General features: G+C 50.5%; 1 protein-coding gene across 5 annotated transcripts in view; it reads right to left on the reverse strand.

Moving 5' to 3' along the window:
• The window catches only part of CFAP263 (cilia and flagella associated protein 263), a 37,996-nt gene extending 23,527 nt beyond the window's left edge, over window positions 1–14,469 (reverse strand). For all 5 annotated transcript variants that reach the window (XM_048870642.2, XM_048870645.2, XM_048870644.2 and 2 more), the window contains exons 1-5: window positions 14,342–14,469; window positions 11,957–12,083; window positions 3,902–4,063; window positions 2,831–2,986; window positions 332–412 (exon numbers count right to left, since the gene is read on the reverse strand). In XM_048870642.2, the coding sequence (XP_048726599.1) occupies window positions 332–412; window positions 2,831–2,986; window positions 3,902–4,063; window positions 11,957–12,083; window positions 14,342–14,439 (624 nt within the window). In that variant the 5' untranslated portion in view covers window positions 14,440–14,469. The remainder of the gene's footprint in view (window positions 1–331; window positions 413–2,830; window positions 2,987–3,901; window positions 4,064–11,956; window positions 12,084–14,341) is intronic.
• Window positions 14,470–26,718: the final 12,249 nt, after the last annotated feature.

The following is a 26,718-nucleotide window of genomic DNA, read 5'->3' on the forward strand; positions in this document are numbered from 1 at the left end:
TGCAAAGATCCACCCAAGATCTTCTCCACAGCACAAAAAGGGTGCAAATTCCCACTCTGCAGGAGCTCGGCTGCGGTCACCCTGTACAATCTTCTCACGGGTTTTAAGCTGCTTTGGGGCCTGCCTCAGGCATACAAGGTGCTCTAGGTTGGGGCCTTTTCTCAATAAACTCCGAGATGACTAAAATCTCTCCCAAACACAGGAGTTAAGATGAGACGCAGAGAAGATGCTCAGAAACATGAGACTCCCCGGTCTGGGTGAGCCCCTGAAGTCTCCCTGCCTCCTCTTCAGAGGGCTGCAGCATCACCGGCTCTCTTCAGTCTTTACCCACCTGCTTGAGCTGCAGCTGTAATTTTTTCTTCTGCACTTTGAGGGAATCATTTTTCAAACGCAATTTTTCTTTCATCGCATCCTAAAAAAGACACCGGGATATACGGTCACGGCCCCTGCTCTCTCTCCGTCACTGGCACAGCGGGACCCAACAGGAGAGAGTCCCCGGGTTCCACTTCCTATTGGGACGCTCCCATTCTTCCAAGCCACAGCACTTTCTCACTGGCCAGAGAAGGAGGGGAGGCAGCATCCCCAAGAGGCTCTTGTTCATGCCCCTCTATATAAATCAGTCAGTAAGAAATGCTCTGACAGCAACCCGGACAGCACCTTGCCCCAAATCCCACCTACATCAGCCGTGCAACTCCTCCAACCTCTACTAGGCTGTGCATAGGTGAGCCCTGCAGTCATGCGTGTGCCAAAGCTCCTGTGTCTTGGCTGGAGGACAGGTCATTGGTGAGCCACCAAGCTGGCTCCTAATGCACTACTGCAGGAGTCGGCAACCTTTCAGAAGCGGTGTGGGGAGTCTTCATTTATTCACTCTAACTGAAGGGTTCGCGTGCCACTCATACATGTTAACGGTTTTTAGAAGGTCTCTTTCTATAAGTCTATATTTTCGATAACGAAACTATTGTCGTATGTAAAGTAAACAAGGTTTTCAAAATGTTTAAGAAGCTTCTTTTAAAATTAAATTAAAATGCTGATCTCATGCCGCTGGCCTGCTCAGCCCGCCGCTGGCCTGGGGTTCCGTTCACCTAGGCCGGCAGCAAGCTGAGCGGGGCCTGGGGCCGGGACCCTGGCTGGCAAGGGGCCAGCAACCAGAACCCCAGACCGGCAGCGGGCTGAGCGGGGCCTGCGGCCGGGACCCCGGCTGGCAAGGGGCCGGCAGCCAGAACCCCAGACCGGCAGCAGGCTGAGCGGGGCCGGCGGCCAGGACCCCAGACCGGCAGTGGGCTGAGCAGCTCAGCCCGCTGCCAGCCTGGGGTTCAGTCCACCGGCTCCTGCCAGCCAGGGTTCCGGCTGCCAGCCCTGCTCAGTCCACTGCCGGTCTGGGATCCCGGCCCTTCCCACATAGAGTGGGTACCTACCTTCTCCCTGGTTCTCGCCCCTTCTCTTCCTCTCTCTCAGCGCTGAGGGTGGGAGTGTACTGAGCACAGGGCTGGGGGTGAAGGAGCAGGCTGGGGGTTGGGGTGTAGGGTCTGGCCAGGAGCTAGAATGAGGGAGGGGGCTTAGGGTTGGGTTGTGGAGTGCTTACCTGGGCAGCTCCCATTTGGTGCGAGGGGTGCAGGTGGGAAGGTGCGGGGAGGTGCAGGAGCTCCCGTTTGGTGCTCAGGGTGGGGGTGGGAATGTAGGGGGTGCAAGAGTTAGGACATGGGGTGTGAGGGGGCTGGGTATATGTGGGTGGTGCAGGAGTCAGGGCAGGGGGCTGGGGGCATGTGAGGGGGTGCAGAAGTCAACGCATGGGGTGTGGGGGGACTGGGTATGTGTGGGGGGTACTGGAGTCAGGGCTCGGGTCGTAAGGGGTGCAGGGGTCAGGGCAGGAGGCTGGGGTGTGTGGGGGATGCAGGGGTCAGGGCAGAGGGCTGGGTGTGTGTGAGGGGGTGCAGGGGTCAGGGCAGAGGGCTGGGGCGTGTGTGAGGGGGTGCAGGGGTCAGGGAAGAGGGCTGGGGTGTGTGTGAGGGGGGGTGCAAGGGTCAGGGCCGGGGGCTGGGGTATGTGGGGGGAGGTACAGGGGTCAAGGCAGAGGGCTGAGGGTGTGGGCTGGGATCGTGGGGGTGCTCCCAGCCCCCTGCCCAGAGTGGCTCACAGCAGGGGGCTTGAGGGGATATGCCCTGATTCCAGCCCCCTTCCCCAAGGTCCCGTCCCCACCTCTCCTCCGCCTTCTCCTGGGAGCAGCGAGTGCGCTCCGCTTCTCTCCCTCCCTCGAAAGGGCCATCAGCTGATCCTGAGCAGGGAGGGAGGGAGAGGAGGAGGGGCAGGAACCCAGCACGCTGGGGGGAGAGGCAGGGGAGGGGGAACTTGCCTGCCCTGCAGCAGCAGCCGGCAGGGCCAAGCTTCTTCACCCTGCCCTGGGGGAGGAGAAGAGTGGCCGGGGCGGGCAGGATTTTTAATGGCTCGCTGCTGCCTGCCGGGGTCCCGGCCTGGGGTTCGGCAGCAGGCTGAGCGGGGCCGGTGGCTGGGACCTGGCAGGCAGCAGTGTGCCATTAAAAATCGGCTCGCGTGCCGTCTTTGGCACACGTGCCAAAGGTTGCCGACCCCTGCACTACTGTAACAGTGAATTGTTTTACCCACGAAAGCTTATGCCCAAATAAATCTGTTAGTCTTTAAGGTGCCACCAGACTCCTTATTGTTTTTAAGGTAAAGCGAGATATCCAAACAGACTTGCCAAGGTAGGTCTACCTATGGCCCAAAACGTGGCAGAGATTACTCATGGATCAGGATTTTGTCTAAACTGTTTAGCCTGGTATATGATAAATGTATAAATACACAACTCTGAACTGACCCTGTAGTGGTTCTTCTCCTCAAGGTATCTCAGCACCTTCTCAGTTGCTGTGACACTCCCTTTCTTCTTGGATATTGTTTGGATAATGTCTTTGTTAAAGTTGCACATGGCTTTCTTAATATCAGCCCACCGAATAGCTGCTTCTTCCATGACAGCCTGTAGAATGGAAGTCACATTATAGTAAAGAGATGTCATCTCCCATTCATTTTTTGGGCCTTGGGGTGGAGAACAACATATAGGAATGGTGGGACAAGTTCTCTGTTGGCATAAATCCATTAACGTCAGTGAATTCTGCCCTATTTGCCCTGTGGCAGTGATGTTTTGGTAATAATATCAATCTCTCATTCATTGAAGAACAAGAAAAGCAAAACATCTACCGTAGTTGAGTTTCAGGATTAATCAGTTCTGCCTTGACTTGCAAATATCTCCAGATCTACCAAGTCTGAAGGAAAGGTTGTGTTCAAAACACTATTTTTGATTAGAACATATGGATGTTCAGGATGAGACAGTTAGGTTCTAACCATTTAGCCTAATCAAAGGGTTCTATTTCACTCTCCCAACACAGAAGTGGGTGGGAGGAAAGAAAAGAAATATGTCTTTATAGTATAGAAGAAACCCTTCAAAATTGATTTGTGTTGATGTTCTGGATTAGGAATCCAGGCAGCACTGCCATTTAAAGACCTCTTTGCAATTTTTAGGGACCTCAAAAAACAAAAACTTGTTGGGTGAAGGGGCACATGGATCGGCAGATCTAACACTCATGGTGCTGTATCAAGCAAACCTGCCTACTCAGTTAAGCAAAGGTGATTCTTTAAAATCCCAACATTTCCTCCCTGAACTACAAGGTGTAGTAAGTAAGCAACTCCTGGCATAGATTCTGAGATGAATCTCAGTTATGCCACTGTAAAAATCAGAGTATCTGCATTGATTTAAATGGTGTTACTCTGGTATCACATCAGTGTGAAATAAAAAAAAGAAAAGATGAACATGGGGGTGTAGGGTGTTCCCCCCGAGCTACAGAGGCGTCTCACTCACTACACTAGGGATTCTACAGCTCATGGAAGGCTGTACCTGGTAGTTTTGTATAATCCGTTCAGAATCCCCCTTGGTCTTCTGAATTTCTTCCTTCATCTCATCCAGCTCCCGCTGCGCTAGATCATTCTTCTGTTGCACTGTCAGGCCTATAAAACGATCTGCTGCAGCGCGGGATTTAGATTTACGTCTAGGACGTGTCTGCAATCCGGAGAAACAAAGAACTGAAGGAGCAAGTAGATAGCAACAGGACCCATTCAAAGTGGTTGCCATTAAAAAGTCAATGTTTGCCAACGGTACTGTATTACCAGCAGGAGAGTGGGGTGGGAGGAGGTATTGTTTCATGGTCTCTGTGTATATAATGTCTTCTGCAGTTTCCATAGTATGCATCCGATGAAGTGAGCTGTAGCTCACGAAAGCTTATGCTCAAATAAATTGGTTAGTCTCTAAGGTGCCACAAGTACTCCTTTTCTTTTTGTATTTTTCCTGTACTTAGAATAGGAAATAACCACAGTGACTGTGAGGGATCTGTAGACACATGATGGGCCTGATTCTCATTTACACTTAGGGTATGTCTTCACTGCAGGCACTTACCCACATGTTGCTCCAACTCCCTTCCCGTACACACACAAAACTCTCTTACCCAAGTTGGGTGGTGCTTTCAACCTGGGCTAGTAGGCTAAAGTTTGAGCGAGGCTTTCACGTGAGCAAGTAATGCACCCACTTGGCAGTGATGATGCAAACTAAATCCCTTGGGTGCTGATACTCCTTCAATGTCTTCCCACAATTCCCAGGTATCCAGAAGAACAGACAAGTTCTCCCGCAGTTCACTGGGAAAGACTCACAGAGCAGCTCAGTGCTCTGCAGCACAAAGACCCATTGGATGTGCCCCCAGAAGTCCCAGCAACATACAGGTGGGTGCAGAACAAGTGAGGACCCAGTAACTTGGGCAGGGCTCTGCAGTGTGACTGCTCAGCCCTGGGCTACCCTAACCCAGCTCCCAATCATCTGAGTTAACTCTGCATTGAAGCCAGACTCACAGTGGCAGCATAAAGGGGCCTTAAAAAGGGTGCAAATTAGCAATGTAAAGTGGCTTAAGCCCTGGTCTACACTAGGACTTTAGGTCGAATTTAGCAGCGTTAAATCGATTTAAACCTGCACCCGTCCACACAATGAAGCCCTTTATTTCGACTTAAAGGGCTCTTAAAATCGATTTCCTTACTCCACCCCTGACAAGTGGATTAGCGCTTAAATCGACGTTGCCGGCTCGAATTTGGGGTACTGTGGACACAATTCGATGGTATTGGCCTCCGGGAGCTATCCCAGAGTGCTCCATTATGACCGCTCTGGACAGCGCTCTCAACTCAGATGCACTGGCCAGGTAGACAGGAAAAGAACCGCGAACTTTTGAATCTCATTTCCTGTTTGGCCAGCGTGGCAAGCTGCAGGTGACCATGCAGAGCTCATCAGCAGAGGTGACCATGATGGAGTCCCAGAATCGCAAAAGAGCTCCAGCATGGACTGAACGGGAGGTACGGGATCTGATCGCTGTTTGGGGAGAGGAATCCGTGCTATCAGAACTCCGTTCCAGTTTTCGAAATGCCAAAACCTTTCTGAAAATCTCCCAGGGCATGAAGGACAGAGGCCATAACAGGGACCCGAAGCAGTGCCGCGTGAAACTGAAGGAGCTGAGGCAAGCCTACCAGAAAACCAGAGAGGCGAACAGCCGCTCTGGGTCAGAGCCCCAAACATGCCGCTTCTATGATGAGCTGCATGCCATTTTAGGGGGTTCAGCCACCACTACCCCAGCCGTGTTGTTTGACTCCTTCAATGGAGATGGAGGCAATACAGAAGTAGGTTTTGGGGACGAAGAAGATGATGATGATGAGGTTGTAGATAGCTCACAGCAAGCAAGCGGAGAAACCGGTTTTCCCGACAGCCAGGAACTGTTTCTCACCCTAGACCTGGAGCCAGTACCCCCCGAACCCACCCAAGGCTGCCTCCTGGACTCAGCAGGCGGAGAAGGGACCTCTGGTGAGTGTACCTTTTAAAATGCTATACATGGTTTAAAAGCAAGCATGTGAAAGGATTACTTTGCCCTGGCATTTGCGGTTCTGCCTTTGCAAAAGGTTTCTGGGGAGGGCAGCCTTATTTCGTCCTTCATGGTAGGACACTTTACCACTCCAGGCCAGCAACACGTACTGGGGAATCACTGTAGAACAAAGCATTGCAGTGTATGTTTGCTGGCATTCAACCAAAATCACGCGGTGGGAGGAGGCAAAATGCGACCTTGTAACGAAAGCACATGTGCTATGTATGTAATGTTAACAGCAAGGTTTACCCTGAAAGAGTGTAGCCACTGTTTTATAAAATGTGTCTTTTTAAATACCGCTGTCCCTTTTTTTTTCTCCACCAGCTGCATGTGTTTCAATGATCACAGGATCTTCTCCTTCCCAGAGGCTAGTGAAGCTTAGAAAGAAAAAAAAACGCACTCGCGATGAAATGTTCTCCGAGCTCATGCTGTCCTCCCACACTGACAGAGCACAGACGAATGCGTGGAGGCAAATAATGTCAGAGTGCAGGAAAGCACAAAATGACCGGGAGGAGAGGTGGAGGGCTGAAGAGAGTAAGTGGCGGGCTGAAGAGAGTAAGTGGCGGGCTGAAGACAGGGCTGAAGCTCAAAGGTGGCGGCAGCGTGATGAGAGGAGGCAGGATTCAATGCTGAGGCTGCTGCAGGACCAAACCAGTATGCTCCAGTGTATGGTTGAGCTGCAGCAAAGGCAGCTGGAGCACAGACTGCCACTGCAGCCCCTCTGTAACCAACCGCCCTCCTCCCCAAGTTCCATAGCCTCCACACCCAGACGCCCAAGAACGCGGTGGGGAGGCCTCCGGCCAACCAGCCACTCCCCCACAGAGGATTGCCCAAAAAAAAGAAGGCTGTCATTCAATAAATTTTAAAGTTGTAAACTTTTAAAGTGCTGTGCTTAAAGTGCTGTGTGGCATTTTCCTTCCCTCCTCCACCACCCCTCCTGGGATACCTTGGTAGTCATCCCCCTATTTGTGTGATGAATGAATAACGAATGCATGACTGTGAAGCAGCAATGACTTTATTGGCTCTGCAAGCAATGATTAAAGGGAGGAGGGGAGGGTGGTTAGCTTACAGGGAAGTAGAGTGAACCAAGGGGTGGGGGGGTTCATCAAGGAGAAACAAACAGAACTTTCACACCGTAGCCTGGCCAGTCATGAAACTGTTTTTCAAAGCTTCTCTGATGCGTACCGCGCCCTCCTGTGCTCTTCTAACCGCCCTGGTGTCTGGCTGCGCGTAACCAGCAGCCAGGCGATTTGCCTCAACCTCCCACCCCGCCATAAACGTCTCCCCCTTACTCTCACAGATATTGTGGAGCACACAGCAAGCAGTAATAACAGTGGGAATATTGGTTTCGCTGAGGTCTAAGCGAGTCAATAAACTGCGCCAGCGCGCCTTTAAACGTCCAAATGCACATTCTACCACCATTCTGCACTTGCTCAGCCTGTAGTTGAACAGCTCCTGACCACTGTCCAGGCGGCCTGTACGGCTTCATGAGCCATGGCATTAAGGGGTAGGCTGGGTCCCCAAGGATACATATAGGCATTTCAACATCCCCAACAGTTATTTTCTGGTCTGGGAATAAAGTCCCTTCCTGCAGCTTTTGAAACAGACCAGAGTTCCTGAAGATGCGAGCATCATGCACCTTTCCCGGCCATCCCACGTTGATGTTGGTGAAACGTCCCTTGTGATCCACCAGAGCTTGCAGCACTATCGAAAAGTACCCCTTGCGGTTTATGTACTCGGCGGCTTGGTGCTCTGGTGCCAAGATAGGGATATGGGTTCCATCTATAGCCCCACCACAGTTAGGGAATCCCATTGCAGCAAAGCCATCCACTATGACCTGCACATTTCCCAGGGTCACTACCCTTGATATCAGCAGATCTTTGATTGCGTGGGCTACTTGCATCACAGCAGCCCCCACAGTAGATTTGCCCACTCCAAATTGATTCCCAACTGACCGGTAGCTGTCTGGCGTTGCAAGCTTCCACAGGGCTATCGCCACTCGCTTCTCAACTGTGAGGGCTGCTCTCATCTTGGTATTCATGCGCTTCAGGACAGGGGAAAGCAAGTCACAAAGTTCCATGAAAGTGCCCTTACGCATGCGAAAGTTTCGTAGCCACTGGGAATCGTCCCAGACCTGCAACACTATGCGGTCCCACCAGTCTGTGCTTGTTTCCCGAGCCCAGAATCGGCGTTCCACAGCATGAACCTGCCCCATTAGCACCATGATGCATGCATTGTCAGGGCCCATGCTTTCAGAGAAATCTGTGTCCATGTCCTGATCACTCACGGGACCGCGCTGACGTCGCCTCCTCGCCCGGTATCGCGTTGCCATGTTCTGGTGCTGCATATACTGCTGAATAATGCGTGTGGTGGTTAATGTGCTCCTAATTGCCAAAGTGAGCTGAGCGGGCTCCATGCTTGCCGTGGTATGGCGTCCGCACAGAAAAAAGGCGCGGAACGATTGTCTGCCGTTGCTCTGACGGAGGGAGGGGCGACTGACGACACGGCTTACAGGGTTGGCTTCAGGAAGCTAAAATCAACAAAGGGGGTGCCTGTACATCAAGGAGTATTTCAGGCAGGACTGCACGGAGGGTTCCAATAAGAAATGGTGCACCTAAGTTATCGTTGTTATTGGAACAAGGAGGTTAGCCTGGCCTCTGATTGATACATGGCTAGATTTACCTCGCTGCACCTTCTCTGTGAGTGACTGCAGTGTGACCTAGAGGAATGAGTCCCCTAGACAGGGGAGGAGGCAAATGAGTACAAAACAAATCTGGTCTATTTCTTGTTTTGACCCACTCCATCTATCTTTTACATCTTTGGCTGGCAGCAGACGGTGCAGAAGGACTGCATGCCATCCACATCTCATGGCTGCTCGGCAGAAGATGGTACAGTACGCCTGCTAGCCATCCCCATCTCTTGCCTGCCTGGCAGAAGATGGTGCAATACGACTGCTAGCAATCCTCATCTCTTGCCTGCCTGGCAGAAGATGGTACAGTACGACTGCTAGCAGTCCGTATCGCCTGCCTGCTCACCATAAGACGGTTCAATAGGACTGACTGCAGGACTAAAGAGAATGACCTGGTCAAGTCACTCCAAATTTAGTCCCTGCGCCCATGTCTGCCCAGGCGCTCCCAGCCGACGCGGCCAGGAGCACCTCGGACACGATGAGGACGACTACCAATCGTATTGCACCGTCTGCTGCCAGAAGGCAAGGGGTTGCTGCTACTGTGCAGCAAAGCCGTACCGCGTCTGCCAGCACCCAGGAGACATAGGGTGACGGTTACCTGAGCGGGCTCCATGCTTGCTGTGGTATGGCGTCTGCACAGGTAACTCAGGAAAAAAGGCGCGAAATGATTGTCTGCCCTTGCTTTCACGGAGGGAGGGAGGGAACGGGGGCCTGACGACACGTACCCAGAACCACCCGCGATAATGTTTTAGCCCCATCAGAGCGCTCCATTGTGACTGCTCTGGACAGCAGATGCCCGATTGTTTGCCATTGCTCTGACGCTGGGAGGGGCGCTTACAGGGTTGGCTTCAGGGAGCTAAAATCAACAAAGGGGGTGGCTTTACATCAAGGAGTATTTCAGGCAGGACTTCACAGAGGGTTCCAATAAGAAATGGTGCACCTAAGTTATTGTCCTTATTGGAGCAAGAAGGTTAGCCTGGCCTCTGATTGATACATGGCTAGATTTACCTCGCTGCACCTTGACTGCAGTGTGATCTAGAAGAATGAGTCCCCTAGACAGGGGAGGGGGGGGAAGCAAATGAGTACAAAACAAATCTGGTCTATTTCTTGTTTTGACCCACTCCATCTATCTTTTACATCTTTGGCTGGCAGCAGACGGACTGCATGCCATCCACATCTCATGACTGCTCGGCAGAAGATGGTACAGCACGACTGCTAGCAGTCCGTATCGCCTGCCCGCTCACCATAAGACGGTTCAATAGGACTGACTGCAGGACTAAAGAGAATGACCTGGTCAAGTCACTCCAAATTTAGTCCCTGTGCCCATGTCTGCCCAGGCGCTCCTGATCGACCTCACAGAGGCGACCAGGAGCACCTCAGACATGACGATGACGGCTACCAGTCGTACTGTACCGTCTGCTGCCACAAGGCAAGGGGTTGCTGCTACTGTGTAGCAATGCCGTACCGCGTCTGCCAGCACCCAGGAGACATAGGGTGACGGTTACCTGAGCGGGCTCCATGCTTGCCATGGTATGGCGTCTGCACAGGTAACTCAGGAAAAAAGGCGTGAAATGATTGTCTGCCCTTGCTTTCACGGGGGGAGGGAGGGAACGGGAGGCTGACGATATGTACCCAGAACCACCCGCGACAATGTTTTAGCCCCATCAGGCATTGGGATCTCAACCCAGAATTCCAATGGGCAGCGGAGACTGCGGGAACTGTGGGATAGCTACCCACAGTGCAACGCTCCGGAAGTCGACGCTTGCCTCGGTACTGTGGAAGCGCTCCGCCGAGTTAATGCACTTAATGCACTTAGAGCATTTTCTGTGGGGACACACACACTCGAATTTATAAAACCGATTTCTAAAAAAACGACTTCTATAAATTCGACCTTATTCCGTAGTGTAGACATACCCTTAGTGTAACTGTGAATCAGGCTTGTAGATTGTTTAGTAGTGGTGTCCATTTGTAGCAGCCCCTTTTGGGCTGTTCTGATTGCTGTTTAAACTCCACTCCATCTGGGAGGTGCCAAAGAGGCTACCCCAGTCTCAGCTCGAGGCTTGGGGACAGTGCAATATGCCACCATGAAGGAGACCAGGGTGAGGAGTGCCTACAGAGGTCCCACTCCTTGAGCAACTGCTGAGAAGGTGAAACTCAAACTCAGGGGCTGCCCAGCTCATTGATCACAGGCCACAGTGGCAAGGAAGCAGAAAGGAAAGTGCTAGCTGGAGCACAAGAGGGAGAGTCTGGGAGATGTGGGTCCTGTCACAGATTTGATGTGTGGCCTCAGACAAGTCTCTTAATCTCGTTGTGCCTCAGTTTCCTGATTTGTGAAATTGTGGATAAGCCTACCTTACAGAAATTCATTAGTGCTTATAAAGTACTTTCAGATCTCTGGCAGGTGCCGTGAAGGGCAAAGTGTTATCGTATAAGACAGGGGTGGCCAACCTGAGCCTGAGAAGGAGCCAGAATTTACCAATGGACATTGCCAAAGAGCCACAGTAATACGTCAGCAGCCCCCCATCAGCTCCCCCGCTCCCAATGTCTCCCACCCACCAGCAGCCCCGCCGATCAGTGCCTCCCCCTCCCTCCCCGCACCTCCCGATCAGCTGTTTCATGGTGTGCAGGAGGCTCTGGGGCGGGGGAGGGAGAAGAGCGAGGGCATGGCAGGCTAAGGGGAGGGGGCGGGAAGGGGTGGTGTGGGGGCAGGGCCTGTGGCAGAGCCAGAGGTTGAGCAGTGAGCACCCCCCAGCATACTGGAAAGTTGGCACCTGGAGCTCCAGCCCCAGAGTCGGTGCCTGGACAAGGAGCCGCATATTAACTTCTGAAGAGCCGCATGTGGCTCCGGAGCCCCAGGTTGGCAACGCTGGTATAAGAGAAAAGAATAGCGTCTCTGGGGTGAATGGTAAACTGAAAACTGGATTGGTCTTCAGACTGAATCAGCTGCAGCAAGGAACAGCGCAAACCCTGATGCCTGCTAGAGCAGCGGCATCTCACCTCAAGTATGTAGTTAATTTCCTTCTAAGACATCCAAGCACTGTGGCTGTAAGGGAGAGATGTTGCATGGTAAACATCACTTTCCTGCTCCACTCGCTTCTTTTCCAGTATTCCAGGGTACATTTCAAACTGGGTGAGATGCAAAGGGAAGCCCATTGGATGTGTTTATGGGTGACTGCTCCCCTTGTACCTCTTCTCACGCAAGCATTAAATGAGAATCGCAGCGAGAGAGAGGCGGCTGGGTAATCAGAGTCATGTTGACAGGCAGACCCAGAAATACTGCATTGCAAACACGAACTGTCGCTCTGTAACGTACCTGCCCCATGTCCAGCGAGGAGCCGTGTACACTTGGCAGCAAATGGCTGACCAGATCCTTTGACTCCATCTTATTGTAGTATTTTTCAAACATTTCTGTCTCGACTTTGAGAATGGAGAGGGCATGACTGCAAGGAGGCAGAGGTTGGAATGAGCAAGCTCTGACTTTCAGGTATAAGAGATGATAGAGCATATGGTCAGTGTATGAAACCAGAGGGGAAACATAAGGCTCATAGTGGTGAAAATTTTAGGTGGGGCACCATAAATATCCATAGATGCACACAAATTACTTGACGCTCCTCTTGATGCAATAGTGGGGTAAATGAAAGAATCAGGCCCATGCTCATTAAAGCCCCAATCCTGTTCAAACTGAAATCCCTGGGAGGTTTGCTATGGATGTCAATGGGAACTCAGGCTCTAGGAGAAGGGGACTTTGAAAGCACCCCTTCAAATCTTCTGTTGGGGCAGCTGGGGCTGATCTTTCATGCACAGGGATCCCTGCTGGTAGTCCTGATCCCAGTAAGGAGTTCCTGATTGGAACAAGCAGCACCCCACTGGGGAACTGTCTCCAGCTAGTAAATCAGCAGTTGTGAGTGACACACACAATCAGGGTGTAGATAAAGCAACTTTACTCTGATCTTATTTTGTCATGTTTCTGATTGGGGCCAAGCCAAGAACTCCCCCTGGGCTCCTGTCAATTATCAGAAAACCCACCAGACTTAAAAGCTTTCTGATTGCATAGAAGGCTCACACCTTTCTGAGGGGGCCGTGCTGACTCCACAGAATTAACCACTCAGTAACCCCCAAACCCCATGTGATCCATGACTTTTGTACAGCTCCACCCACCCACATCCCTGGTATATTTCCTCTCTGTTATATTTGCTCCATCATTTTATTTCCAGCGACTGACAGATGGAATCATCTACTGGGAACTCATTATAAAGGGAAGAAAATGTTTAGCAGATGGTTCCTGAACAGTCTGGAATGATGGCCCTTGCTCACAAATACGCACAAGATGCCTCCTTTACTATCAAATATATCACAATGCTTCACCCTTCATCGGGGGACAGACACCAAAAGGCATATGGGTGGAAGCAGCTTCAAGCCTTGCACTAATCTACATGGAAAACATAACCCCAACCCCGCTCTCTTGTCAGGGATGGAGGGCATTAAACCCAGCTGAGGGGGAAGGGAGCATGTTATAATTTATCTTTCTTGTGTACAGAGGACGGGGTTTTCAAACAGTCCTGCATGTAAGGGCCATAGGGAAGGTATTGCTTCAGCATGCCCTGATTATAAAGACTGGGGGAGATTATATCTGAGCACCACCACCCTCCGTGGAATGGGTGTGTGCTGTGCCCAGCCCCCCATGTGGGATCGGGGCATTATGGACCCTCCATGGGGTGGGGGTCTGCTGTGCCCAGCTCACCCATGTGGGATTGGGGGCATTATGGACCCTCCAGGGAGTGGGGTGTGCTGTGACCAGCCCCCCATGTGGGATTGGGGCATTATAGACCCTCCATGGGGTAGGGGTGTGCTGTGCCTAGCCCCCATGTGGGATTGGGGCATTATGGACCCTCCATGGGGTGGGGGTGTGCTGTGCCCAGCCCCCCATGTGGGATCGGGGCATTATGGACCCTCCAGGGAGTGGGGGTGCGCTGTGCCCAGCCCCCATGTGGGATCGGGGCATTATGGACCCCACACGAGAGCTGGGGGGCGCTGTGCCCAGCCTCCCATGTGGGATCGGGGCATTATGGACCCTCCAGGGAGTGGGGTGCGCTGTGCCCAGCCCCCCATGTGGGATCGGGGCATTATGGACCCCACACGAGAGCTGGGGGGCGCTGTGCCCAGCCTCCCATGTGGGATCGGGGCATTATGGACCCTCCATGGGGTGGGGGTGTGCTGTGACCAGCCCCCCATGTGGGATCGGGGCATTATGGACCCTCCATGGGGTGGGGGTGCGCTGTGCCCAGCCCCCATGTGGGATTGGGGCATTATAGACCCTCCATGGGGTGGGGGTGTGCTGTGACCAGCCCCCCATGTGGGATTGGGGCATTATGGACCCTCCATGGGGTGGGGGTGCGCTGTGCCCAGCCCCCCATGTGGGATCGGGGCATTATAGACCCTCCATGGGGTGGGGGTGCGCTGTGCCCAGCCCCCATGTGGGATTGGGGCATTATAGACCCTCCATGGGGTGGGGGTGTGCTGTGACCAGCCCCCCATGTGGGATTGGGGCATTATGGACCCTCCATGGGGTGGGGGTGCGCTGTGCCCAGCCCCCCATGTGGGATCGGGGCATTATAGACCCTCCATGGGGTGGGGGTGCGCTGTGCCCAGCCCCCATGTGGGATTGGGGCATTATGGACCCTCCAGCCCCGTCCCGTACCAGGTCTCCTGCACCAGGGCCTCCAGCTGGGGCAGGGGCAGGGCTGCGAGCTCCTGGGACTCCGCGGTGCGGACGCTCTCCGAGTCCTCGTCCGCCATCGCTCCCCGGGGTTACCATGGCAGCGGGAGGCGGCGGCTCCGCGCTCCCCGCCCCGGCCGCCCGGGCTCTGGGCGCCCTGCTGCCCCCACCCCCCCGCCTGGCTGCCCCCTTTGCCCCCCCTCCGCGGCCGGCTGCTGCCCCCATGCCCCCCCGCCCAGCCCTGCTTCTCCCTGTGCCCCCCTGAGTCCTGATATCCCCCGAGGCCTGCTCCCCCACCCCCAGCCTTGCTGCCCCCCTCCCCGGCTCCCCCTCCTGCCCCCTTTGTCCCCCCCCCCGCTGCTGGCTGCTGCCCCCTTGCCCGCCCAGCCCTGCTTCTCCCTGTGCCCCCCTGAGTCCTGATATCCCCCGAGACCTGCTCCCCCCGCCCCCAGCCTTGCTGCCCCCCTCCCCGGCTCCCCCTCCTGCCCCCTTTGTCCTCCCCCCCGCTGCCGGCTGCTGCCCCCTTGCCCTCCCAGCCCTGCTTCTCCCTGTGCCCCCCTGAGTCCTGATATCCCCCGAGGCCTGCTCCCCCCACCCCCAGCCTTTCTGCCCCCCTCCCCGGCTCCCCATCCTGCCCCCTTTTTCCCCCCCCTGCTGTCGGCTGCTGCCCCCGTACCCTCCCAGCCCTGCTTCTCCCTGTGCCCCCCTGAGTCCTGATATCCCCCGAGGCCTGCTCCCCCACCCCCAGCCTTGCTGCCCCCCTCCCCGGCTCCCCCTCCTGCCCCCTTTGTCCCCCCCCCCGCTGCCGACTGCTGCCCCCGTGCCCCCCTAGCCTTGCTTCTCCCTGTGCCCCCCTGAGTCCTGATATCCCCCGAGGCCTGCTCCCCCCGCCCCCAGCCTTGCTGCCCCCCTGCCTGGCTCCCCCTCCTGCCACTTTTGTCCCCCCCCCCCCGCTGCTGGCTGCTGCCCCCGTGCCCCCCCAGCCTTGCTTCTCCCTGTGCCCCCCTGAGTCCTGATATCCCCTGAGACCTGCTCCCACCCGCCCCCAGCCTTGCTGCCCCCCTCCCCGGCTCCCCCTGCTGCCCCCTTTGCTTCCCCGCGGTCGGCTACTGCCCCCGTGCCCCCCCAGCCCTACTTTTCCCTGTGCCCCCCTGAGTCCTGGTATCCGCTGAGACCTGCTCTTTCTGCCCCCAGCCTTGCTACCCCCCTTCCCGGGCCTCCCCGAGCCCTGCTGCCTCCTGCCCTCCCCAGCAGGCTGATGAATGCCGTCTCTGGAGGGTATGAGGAAGCTGAAAGGTCTTTCTGAAACACAAGATGTGCAGGGGAATGCAAAATCTTTCCCCTGAAACCCACCTTTACACGCCCTGGCGAGAGACCCTTTGTATACTAACCCCCTTCTGGAAACTCTGGTTCAAAGACCCCAGATCTGTATCAAAAGGGAACTGAGCATGTTACCAGAGTGCTTGTTTGGAGCTGACCCACCAGGGTGAGGTATGAAAAGACTGCATTTGCTAAAGTCCATGTGAGGATGAACTCTGGCATGCTTAGAAGCATGCATGTGGGTTCCTGTCATAACTATAAAGGGAAGGGTAACCACCTTTCTGTATACAGTGCAATAAAGTCCCTCCTGGCCAGAGGCAAAGTCCTTTTACCTGTAAAGGGTTAAGAAGCTCAGGTAACCTGGCTGGCACCTGACCCAAAATGACCAATGAGGGGACAAGATAGTTTCAAATCTGGAGGGGAGGAAAAGGCTTTTGACTGTGTGATATCTTTGCTGGGAACAGATCAAGGATGCAAGCCCTCCAACTCCTGTAAAGTTAGTAAGTAATCTAGCTAGAAAATGTATTAGGTTTTCTTTATTTTGGCTTGTGAAATTCGCTGTGCTGGAGGAAATGTGTATCCCTGTTTTTGTGTCTTTTTGTAACTTAAGGTTTTGCCTAGAGGGATTCTCTATGTTTTGAATCTGACTGCCTGTAAGATTATCTTCCATTCTGCTCTTACAGAGTTATTCTCTTTTTTTTTTTTGTTCTTCTAATAAAGTTCTGTTTTTTAAGAATCTGACTGGGTTTTTTGGGTCTTAAAAATCCAAGGCTGGTCTGTGCTCATCTTCTCAAGCCCCCCCAGGAAAGGGGGTCTAAGAGCTTGGGTGGATATTTTGGGGAATTAGGAACTCCAAGTGGTCCTTTCCCTGAATATTTTGTTAAATCACTTGGTGGTGGCAGCGTTTACCTAATCTAAGGGTAAAGACTTTGTGCCTTGGAGAAGTTTTAACCTAAACTGATAGAAATAAGCTTAGGAAGTCTTTCATGCAGGTCCCCACATCTGTACCCTAGAGTTCAGAGTGGGGAAGGAAACCTGACAGTTCCTTTATTGTGTGTAATTGGTTTTCTTTGTAATGCTTTGTACCTTAAGAACAAAGCCAGCTTGCTTACACAGATCTGTATTAACTTATGTCTTATCTGTCTCTGAAGTGAAAACTTGAAGGTGTGCCAGGGCAGTCTATCCGTGCGGGGAAGGCGGGGAACTGTCCAGGCTGGGAATACCTCGTCAGAAGGGAGAGAGATGAGATCTCCACTCAGGAGAGGTAACAGCTGAGGTGCTGAAAGCCAACAGCTGAACCACTGAGCAGAAAAACAGGTGTAGTTGTCTGGAACTGTGACAAAATCCTCCAATATTGTAATACAGATCAAATCACAGGAGGTTTTGGGGAGTGGGAAATATCGGTCCCGTAGGATTTTCTCAAGGTCACCAAAATCTCAGGCAGCAATGATCATTTTAAAGGCAGTGTCATCCAGGGGATAGGGTACTGGGCTGGATCTAGGGGTATCTTTGTTCCAATTAAACCTTAAATTATTAAAAGTGAAGATTTGAAAAGTCCTATGTATTTGTCACTATTAACGCTTTGTTCGTTTTTGAAAGTGCTTGAATAAGGAAAATCAGTGAAGTCAGTTTCACTCAGATTCTTAGTCTTTGGGTTTCAGACACAGCAAGGGAATGTGTGCTGAAACGTGGGACCTGTCACCCTCCCCCAATCCTTGCAGATCCATCAGTGCCGAGGCTCTGAAACTCTGAGCCTCCCCTGCTGTTCCAGATAGTGTTGCCATTTTTTGAAAACCTGTGTGTGCCTGGAGCTGGGAAGATGGCAATACCCCAGCCCTGTCCCAACTAATCTCCAGCCCCTTCTCCAACAAAGTATTTTGTGTAAGGGTTTTTTGGGGGGCGGGGGGGAATGGTGCTGGAACACACCTTCTGTCTCCTCCACATTGGAATGGGGAGATTTGGATGTGAAAGGTCCCTATTGCACATAAGTTGGGGAGATGATCCCACCCTCGCAATGGAAAGCAGCAGCCAAGTTCACCGCGCAGTGTACAACAGGGGTAGAGGCAACTTTGAAGGCCAGATTTTCAGTGAACAGAGACTCACTTGCAAATACCCAGGTGTGGCTTCTTAGAATTAACACTGGCATGTGTTTCATAATCCTGTAAGTGGAGTTTAATGGAGATCTCTAGGTTCTATTTATTTTAGGGTCACATCTGCTCATGCATTTGATACTTCCAGAAACTCCCATATTAAATGTTTTCCTTTAACTTGTTTTAGCATTGTCTAAAACCTCTGATTTGATCAGTGCCTTTGTAACAGCCCAGCTGGGATAGCTGCAGATCTGATTTACTGCCTGAGCTGAGGGGTCAGGTTCATTAACTTGGAGGCAATAGCAACCTCATAGACCTCTTTATGTGGCCCACCCACGAGAAGGGCACAAAGACCCACTTTATACCTGAAATCCACTTTGTGAGTGCAGTTGCAGTATGTATGCACACAACTGCACGTGTATTGATATGTGTGGACCTTGGATCTCTTTGTTTCAGACTATGGAGCTGATGTTTATTATGATACCATTGCATCCAGTAGTAAAATTAAGGTAAATTGTCAAAGCCCAATTCTGCAACCAGTTCCTCTTGAGTGTATGCCTACTGCCAGGAGTAATGGGTTTATGCATAAGAATAACTGTGTGCAGGAGTAGGCTCTAAGGCCCAGATCCTCAAAGATATTGAGGTGCCTAGCTCCCAATGATTTAGGTGCCTAACTACCTTTGAAGATCTGGGCCTGTGTCTCACCACTGTGATATCACTGAATCAAATTCAGACTTGGGGTAAGCAGGTGCAAGGCCTTTTGCTGCAGTCTGTTGAGAAGGAGGACAGTGGCAGCACCAACAATGTGTTTGCAAACTCAGTGTAAATAGACATCGCTGTCCTTTGCATGTAGCACAGGGACAAATTCATCCAACCCTACTGGAGTTGGGATACATGGTGTTAACCTATTCATATAACTACTGTGGGATCAGTACAGTGGCAACATTCTCCCTATTTCTGGTCTGTTGCTAAAACTTGATTTATTATGATCACATCATGTTTGCAGAGGAACCGAGCAAGGATATTGCATATTCACATAATGGCCAGAATATGTCAAACCCCATGTACAAAACAGTTCTTAGGAATAATCAGATCTGAGCCTTCAGCAAAGAAACAAGCTCTGTGGCCTCATTACCATTCCAGCAAGATGGCCACCTACTTGTGGTCTTATATCACTTATAGAGACTGGCTATGAACGTAACAAAGCATTATAAGATATGCTTTTTATAAAATGGTTCTGGGAGTGTGTGTGTGTGTGTCTATAAACATACAAAACAATTACATTAAAAGTACATTAAGGTTGCAAAAATCAAACACTCAGAAATTAGGAAATGCCACAATTAAGATGCCTATGGAACCTTAATTTGTCCCTCTTGTCTTTAATTAATGATCACATGCTATTTTTCAGCAGGAACCCTACCTGATTCACTGCACAGGATGGACAGTGCTCAATTAATGAGCAGCAATTCTATATTTTGTTTTATCCTCATTGTTCAGTGTGTGGTCCTATGCCTTATTTACTGCACACTATTCAAACTATGCAGACAGAATTATTCATTTTCTCGTGGTCTCTTCTATCATGTGCATTGCTGTAGTATCTGAGTATTCCAGAAATATTAATGAATTTCTCTTCACAGAACTCCTATGAGGTGAGAGGATGGTGTTAATCCCATTCCACAGATGATGAACTGACACACACAGAGATTAAGGTCAAAAGTATCCATTGATTTTGGGTGCCCAGTTTGAGCCACCTAGGACTTGATATTTCAGATTACTTAGCATTATATAGCACTTACACGTTCAAAGTGCAGCTCCCATTGATTTTCAGTCACTTAGCAAATCAGACCTCAGAGTCTCAAGCTGGGTATCCAGAAAATGTAAAACCCAATTAGCGACCACTAGTGAAAAGTCTGGTTTAAGTGACTTGCTCAGCACCATTCAGGAACTCTGTGGCAGAGGCAGGGATAGAATCCATTTCTCCAGGGCAGTGTTCAGCTGCCTTAACCTGATACTATCCTTTCTCTTCCTGCAATCCTCTGTCTCATTTACTACACACCTTCCAACTTTTGTACCAAATGAGGCAGGGGTCCTACAGACAACAGCCTCCTTCGCTACACAACCCTGATTCATCCCCATTCATGCATTGAATCAGGCAAGGGTCCTGGGGGAAAATAGTATGTGATCACGTAATTAAAGACTGTCTCCTAGTGCGTATGCACAGGGGCTGAAACAGGGTTGCCCGGGCAACCTTAATTCTGGCATTTTCTAATCTTTGGGTGCTTTGCAACCTTAATGTTCTGAAGGGGATGCTAGCACATTTAAAATAAAAGTTCATCCAAACTTTTTAAATGGCAAAAAACAATCAGCCTGAGACAGACACCCACTATGTAAAATTTTAGCCCCAAAGGTTAAAGTTTGGCAAAGTTATAAGCAGCTCAAAACAGGGTCTTATAATGGGAAGTGCCAGCAGGGCCGACTCCAGGCATCAGCGAAGGAAGCAGATGCCTGGGGCGGCCAATAGAAAGGGCAGCACGGGGCGGCACGTCCGGGTCTTCGGTGGCAATTCGGTGGCGGGCCCTGCAGTCTCTCTCTTCCTCTTCGGCGGCAGTTCGGCGGCAGCTCAACCAGGCTTGGTTTGTTTGTTTTTTTCCTTCACCGCTTTGGGCGGCAAAAAAGCTGGAGCCAGCCCTGAGTGCCAGGCAACCTTGATAACTAATTGACCTGTACCATTAGCTAACTAAAAATTACTTCAGGATCCTTCTTGAGGTTACCATGTGCAATATGGGCCTCCAAATTATCAAGAACTAGAATATAAGTCAATTCTTAGAGCTTAAAGTATTCACCTTTTAGGGGGAACAAACTGGGGGTTTGGGGGGGTGATGATCAAACATCAAGCTAAGCAAAAGGTCCAGTTTGATTCTCAATAAAAAGTAACAGAGCATGTTCAAAGGAGAAAGTCAGATTAGTATTGAAGGAAGATTTGACAAGGAGTCTTATCCAGCCCCAGGAATTTATGTTCGCATATGCAACGGAGCTATGCTGATTTACACCAGCTGAGGAGCTGGCCCTGTATTTCTGTGAGTCTGTCAAAATCCCTTGGTATTGAACTAATAGGTACAAGGAGTACATACTTCCAAATAGCTGAGTAGCCAAAAACTGGGACAGTTTTAGCCACATTTTTAAATAAGGTTTGTAATTTCATGCCTAACAGGTTTACTTAGTTACTCTGTTTGCACATACAGGTCAGGTGGTTGTGCATGCAAGTTACCCAAATTAGCCATTTGTATGTACAATTGCCCGATCTGCATGGGCAGCTATAGCAGCTACACACAGTTAGTTACCTGCATAATTGGTTTACATTCATGGGGTGATGTGAGTTATCTCTAATGTTAACTTGATGGTGCTGCAACATACACCTGTGTCAGTCTGCTAATATGACTGTTTGGGATATTATCAACATGCTCTGTTGTTGGTCAGAAGCAGGAATGTAACTGAATTTGGGGAACTTGGGTCCGGACCTGGATCAAACCTTCTCGAGGACTGAGGGTGTTTGGCTCTTGATTTGGATTTGGGTTCACCTCCAGCTAGAATTTCCTGTGTCAGATGCACTGTTCAACTATATGCATTGTTGCTTTAGCCTTATTGCTATACTATGATAAGAGCAGGACTTCAGACATGCCAGTATCACAGAGCTATTTTACACCATATGGTAGTATGAATCAACCCTTTTCATATACTATCATGAAATCTAACTGACCCTGGTCGGAATCACTGATTGCCTTTCTCTAATCAAAAGCAAAGATAATGCATTTTTGTATTCCTCAGATTCTTATTCCACCATACACAGCACCTGATCATCTCATCCTGAATTTCCAAGGGCTTGGACAACTTTTCATTTCCTTTGTGAAGGCCTCTTTAAGTGGTAGATAGCTCTGACATTTTCCTTTAGTGCTGTGTCGCACATTGGGGCGACGTCTTCTTATAAAGTCTCATTTGGTTTTCTAGTCAATTTCATGTAGTAGAAGCTTTACAGGATTTTGCCATCCGGTGCATGGTAGATTCCATCTGTTTGTCTCTCTTATTTTTTTGAAATATTTCCAACGTTGCCTCGGCTCTCATCCCAGAAGACTCCATGGGCCTGATTCTGATCTCACATCAGGTTCACACTATCCAACTCATCTGACTTCACTAGAGTTCTTCTGGACTTACACCAGTGTGAGAAGAGAATCAGGCCCACTGTGTGCTTTTCCATGCTATTTTCTCTGTAAAGAAATGCACTCCAAGACTTGATGTACTGTATGGGCCAGATCCTCTGCCTCACTGTGGCTGCTTTATAGCCCTCCAGCTGTGCAAAGCAGCTCTAAATCCTTGGGTAGCATAAAGCCACTGTAAAGGCTCCTACACCACCTCCTTGTGACTCCCAATATATGGGATGTCTCCAGGGAAAGCGGGTGGGGCCAGAGAGCCCCTATGATGTGATTGCTGGAAAGGCCCTGTGGGTGCTATGGGTAGCCAGCATAAAATAGAGCAGCCCTGTGGCTGCTCTAATTTACATCAGTGTCTGAATTGGTGCTTGGACAGCCCCAGGATTGGCGGGCAGTAAAGTTGACTTAAAGCCACTATTGCACCTTTCCTTCCTGAGGTGCACAAAGCTTTAAATCTGACCAGTGTGACACCATTGATGGGCATGGTGTAAAACACCAAACAGAAGAGAAATAGAACTGATTCCTCTGCATCAGCATGGGTTAAATGCAATGCTGGTATAAGCAGGCACAGCTCTTTCGAGGCCAATGGAGTCGTGTCCCTTTTATGCAGGACTGAATGTGTCCCAGGTGTTCAGTGGCAGAGCAGCAGTAGTAGTAAGCAGGTGAGTCTAAGTTTGCATCAGGGCTATTCAGGAACAAAAGCACTGTAATAGCAGGTAACTAACAGTGCCGTAACATTGCTCCAAAATCCCTACCAGTAAAAGAACAGTGTGTTAGCTGGGAACCAGGGGCTGGTGGGTAAAAAAAGGCCATCGCTGTGCTGTGACTGATTTCTTTCCCCAGCTCCTCTCTGAAGCTAGAGATGGACACTTACTCTTTCATCTGTTCTCTGGCTGACTCTTTCCTTTCTCATCAGATCCCACACCATTGGCAGTTCCTGCCACAAACAGGCTGAATTCCACTGGCATCAATGGAGTTGTGCCAGCAGTGAGTTTGACCCTCTAAATGATAACAGCCTTACACCCCACAGCGCACAGCCGGAGGTTCACTCTCTCTCCCAGCCATTGGGTAACGGGTCCCAAATGGCACCTGCACTGGCTTTACTACTGTTTCACTGGTTTGGCTGGTCTTTTGTGGTTGGTTGAAGCAAAGCACGAGTGAGTTCTGTTTTCTTCAGCAGATGAAAATAGAGCCACAGTTTCTGAGTAGAGAATGAAGGGCGCCATCCTTGGGTGCTCGTGAAGCTCCTACACATAATCTCCAGGCCCAGCCAAAGGCAAAGAGGACAGAAGTTCCCCTGGAAAGGATCAGTGTGGTGGAGTTTGTACCAATTAGCGTTTGCAAATGCTGAAAAACAGATGCACCAGGGAAGCACGGAAATGCCCAAACAAGCTGACTCTCTCCCCATATGTCTTCTTTCCCCATTTGCCAACTCCTCCTCCCTATATCTCCTTTATGTTCTGTTCTGTTTCTTTCCATTTCCCTTTGTCCATTCCATATTATCCCCTCTTGTGATGAAGCCCCAAGGTGGGTTTGGACATAGACTCCCAGGACACTGCAGGAGGTTCCCTAATAGGGTTGCCAACCCTCCAGGGTTGCCCTGGAGTCTCCAGGAACTAAAGATCAATCTTTAATTAAAGATTATGTCATGTGATGAAACCTCCAGGAATACATCCAAGCAAATTGGCAACCCTACTAGAAGGAGTTCCTGATGGACATGCCCCTTCAAGGGGAAAGAAAGATGGGAGTGCTCCAGTCCCACTGATGGGCTGCCTGCCCCTCTGTTCTGCAGTCAGGAGCCCCGTCCCACACAGCTCCCGGAGAAGCAATGGTGCTGTTGGCCACACATGCAGTGTATTCGCCCTTCACTGGGAAAGGACAGCACAGAGCCGGAGCTAATGCTGCTCCTAGTGGCCACCGCCCCTGCTGCTTTCACTCACCTGGCTTAATCTAAAGGGAGCTGGCCACATAAACTGTCTGCAATGCTCCACACCTTTCCCCCTCCAACATATCCCTCCTCAGAGCCCTGTTGGCCTAGGGTATGTTTCCACTGCAGCAGGGAGCCAGCGTCCCAGCCCAGCGAGCCAGACCCCCGCTAGCCTAGCCGGGCTCAAGGTAGAGTGCTCAAAATGGCTATGTGGACATTGCACGTCAGGCTGCAGCTCCACCCAAGCCCCAGGGCTTGAGAGCCCGAGCTGCAACATCCACTCTGCTATCTTTCACAATGACAGGTTTCAGAGTAACAGCCGTGTTAGTCTGTATTCGCAAAAAGAAAAGGAGGACTTGTGGCACCTTAGAGACTAGCCAATTTATTTGAGCATAAGCTTTCGTGAGCTGTACACGAAGTGAGCTGTAGCTCACGAAAGCTTATGCTCAAATAAATTGGTTAGTCTCTAAGGTGCCACAAGTCCTCCTTTTCTTTCTGCTATCTTTAGTGCACTAGCTCCAGGTCTGCTAGCGGGAGTCCCTCTGCTGGGGCTGGGAGGCTGGTTCCCAGCTGCAGTGTAGACATACCCTAAGGGACCTTCCTGGGGAGGAGGGAACAAGCAGTACCGCCTCTACTCCCCACTCCTCTACCCATGGCTTCTGGGGCAGGTCTGCCCCTTTCCTTTGATTTTTTTCTTGGATTTAGGGCCTCAAGGCCCTAAATCCAGATGACAGAGGCCTGTCACTCCAAGCCAGCTCCCAGCCCTGACACCGCTTCCTTCCATCAGAAGAATTCTAGGAAAGGGCATCCTCATGCGATCTGAGATGAGAATCATGATGTCTTGGGGGAAAGCTGCCGGCAAACAGTGGCTGTATTTAGAAGGGCTGGTTTTAAGTGTCTGCCAATTAGCCTCATCAATGGATAAAACTTCAGCCCAGTCAGCCTCTCTCCCGCACCCAGCTGCTGGAGGCTGGAAAAGCTGCCAAATAACCAACAGTTTAACCTTTCAGAAGCAGCAAAGCTCTTGACATCGCTGGCATGTTCGTGTTCCCCCTCCCCCAAAGGGGGGGTGGGAGGAAAGGCTGGATTTAACAACTCCCTGGCATGAGTCACCAAGAATGGGGGAAACAAACAGGCACATGAAAGTCACAGAGCCAAGTGCTGACAACCTGGCTCAGGCAAAACTCCTGATGATGAGAGATGGGACCCTTAGCACTTTTTCCTCTCACTGACTTCGGTGGGAGCATTGCCTAAGTGAGGGCAAGGGCTTTGTCACCCAATTATTAGAGCTAGTCATCTGCAAAGCAATGTTCAAAGAACAGGCCAGATTTTTATTTCTGATCCACCTCCTATGCCCCTCTAAAGATCTAACTGACCAATGGAGAATTCTCCTTCTAGGGCAGGGGAGCTCTCAGCATAAAGCCACTCCTGCACCAGCTTCCCCCCACTATAACAGAGCGGGCACATGAAGATCAAAGGAAAACAGAGAAACCAGAAACACCAGGTGGAGCAGCTATGGAAGTGAAGCCCTTGGAGAGCAAAGGGCTATGGCTGGGAAAGGAGGAGAAGGCAACCCAAAGTGACAATTGGTCAAAGAAATAAAAATCAAGGGGAACATCCACGGTCAGTGTGTTTGCTTAGTTTAGAGAGAAGAAGAATGGTAAGGGGACAAGATAAAGTAGACAAACCAATGAATGGTGGGGCTAGACAATGAAAATTCTATTAAAAGAAATACTTTTCACCATAGATAATTAACCCGCGGAACTCACCACCACAGGACATGATAGAAATCAAGAGTTTAAGAAGATTAAAAAAAGAGGAGCCATTTGTCTGGATAATGAGAACATGGATAGCTATGTTAGGATAAATTTAAAAATAAGTATAAACTGTCATGCTGCAGGGCACAAGCCAGACATTAACTGAGGAGAGTTAGGGAGAATTTTCCCTTAGGAGCAGATTGTTCCAAAGTGTCCACTATGTGGTTCTTGCCCCTTCCTCAGGAGCAGCTGGTACTGGCCAATATAAGAGACAGGGTATTCAGCTAGAGGTTTCACTGGCCAGTTCTGGTGTGGCCCTTCCTGCAGACCGATATGGCGTTAATCGACATATTATCTGATGTCGTATATATGAGTAAACAAGAGCTCCCAGGTCAAATGAGAAAAAACTAGAGTTGAATGAAAATTTTCCATTGAAACCTTTTTTCTTTTTAATTGCCTTTTTTTCTAAATGAAAATTTTCACAGGAAAAAAAAGACTTGTGTGAGAAACTTCCTGGTTTTCAATGTAAAACTGGAAAGTTTTTAGTTTTTTCCCCCACAAATGGAAAACCATTTAAAACCAAATTGCTTTCAAAAATGTTCACAAAAAACATCATTTTCTGAGCAGCTCTAGAAATAGCTCAGTAATGGTGGGTCAAGATAAGGAGAATAAAAAAAGAGAGGGAATGCAAAGCCGATTTGCTCTAGGCACTAGAATAATGGGTCTGCCCATTTTTAAACCAAGAGTGCGTGGTAAAGGCTCTCTGGAGTGAATGACTCAAGGTCTTACATAAAACAAATGCTTCTTTCACACAGAGTTCACTGACTCATTTGAAGGTCTAAGGAGTTGGATTAAGCATAAAGCAACATTTTACATATATGTTCCAGGGAGAAGTGGAATGTGTTGCACTGGAGACCAAGGAAAACAAGTCATAGAAACCCTTGACTTTGATAAAACTCTACAGGAGTTAAGGGAGAGGCCTCTTACTTTCACAAGATACTTAGGCAAAAGTTAGACCCTACCACGAAGAGCCTGCAGAATAGCCAGAGCTAGAGATGTG

The sequence above is a fragment of the Caretta caretta genome, chromosome 12, assembly GCF_965140235.1.
Source record: "Caretta caretta isolate rCarCar2 chromosome 12, rCarCar1.hap1, whole genome shotgun sequence".
NCBI classification, from domain to species: domain Eukaryota; kingdom Metazoa; phylum Chordata; order Testudines; family Cheloniidae; genus Caretta; species Caretta caretta.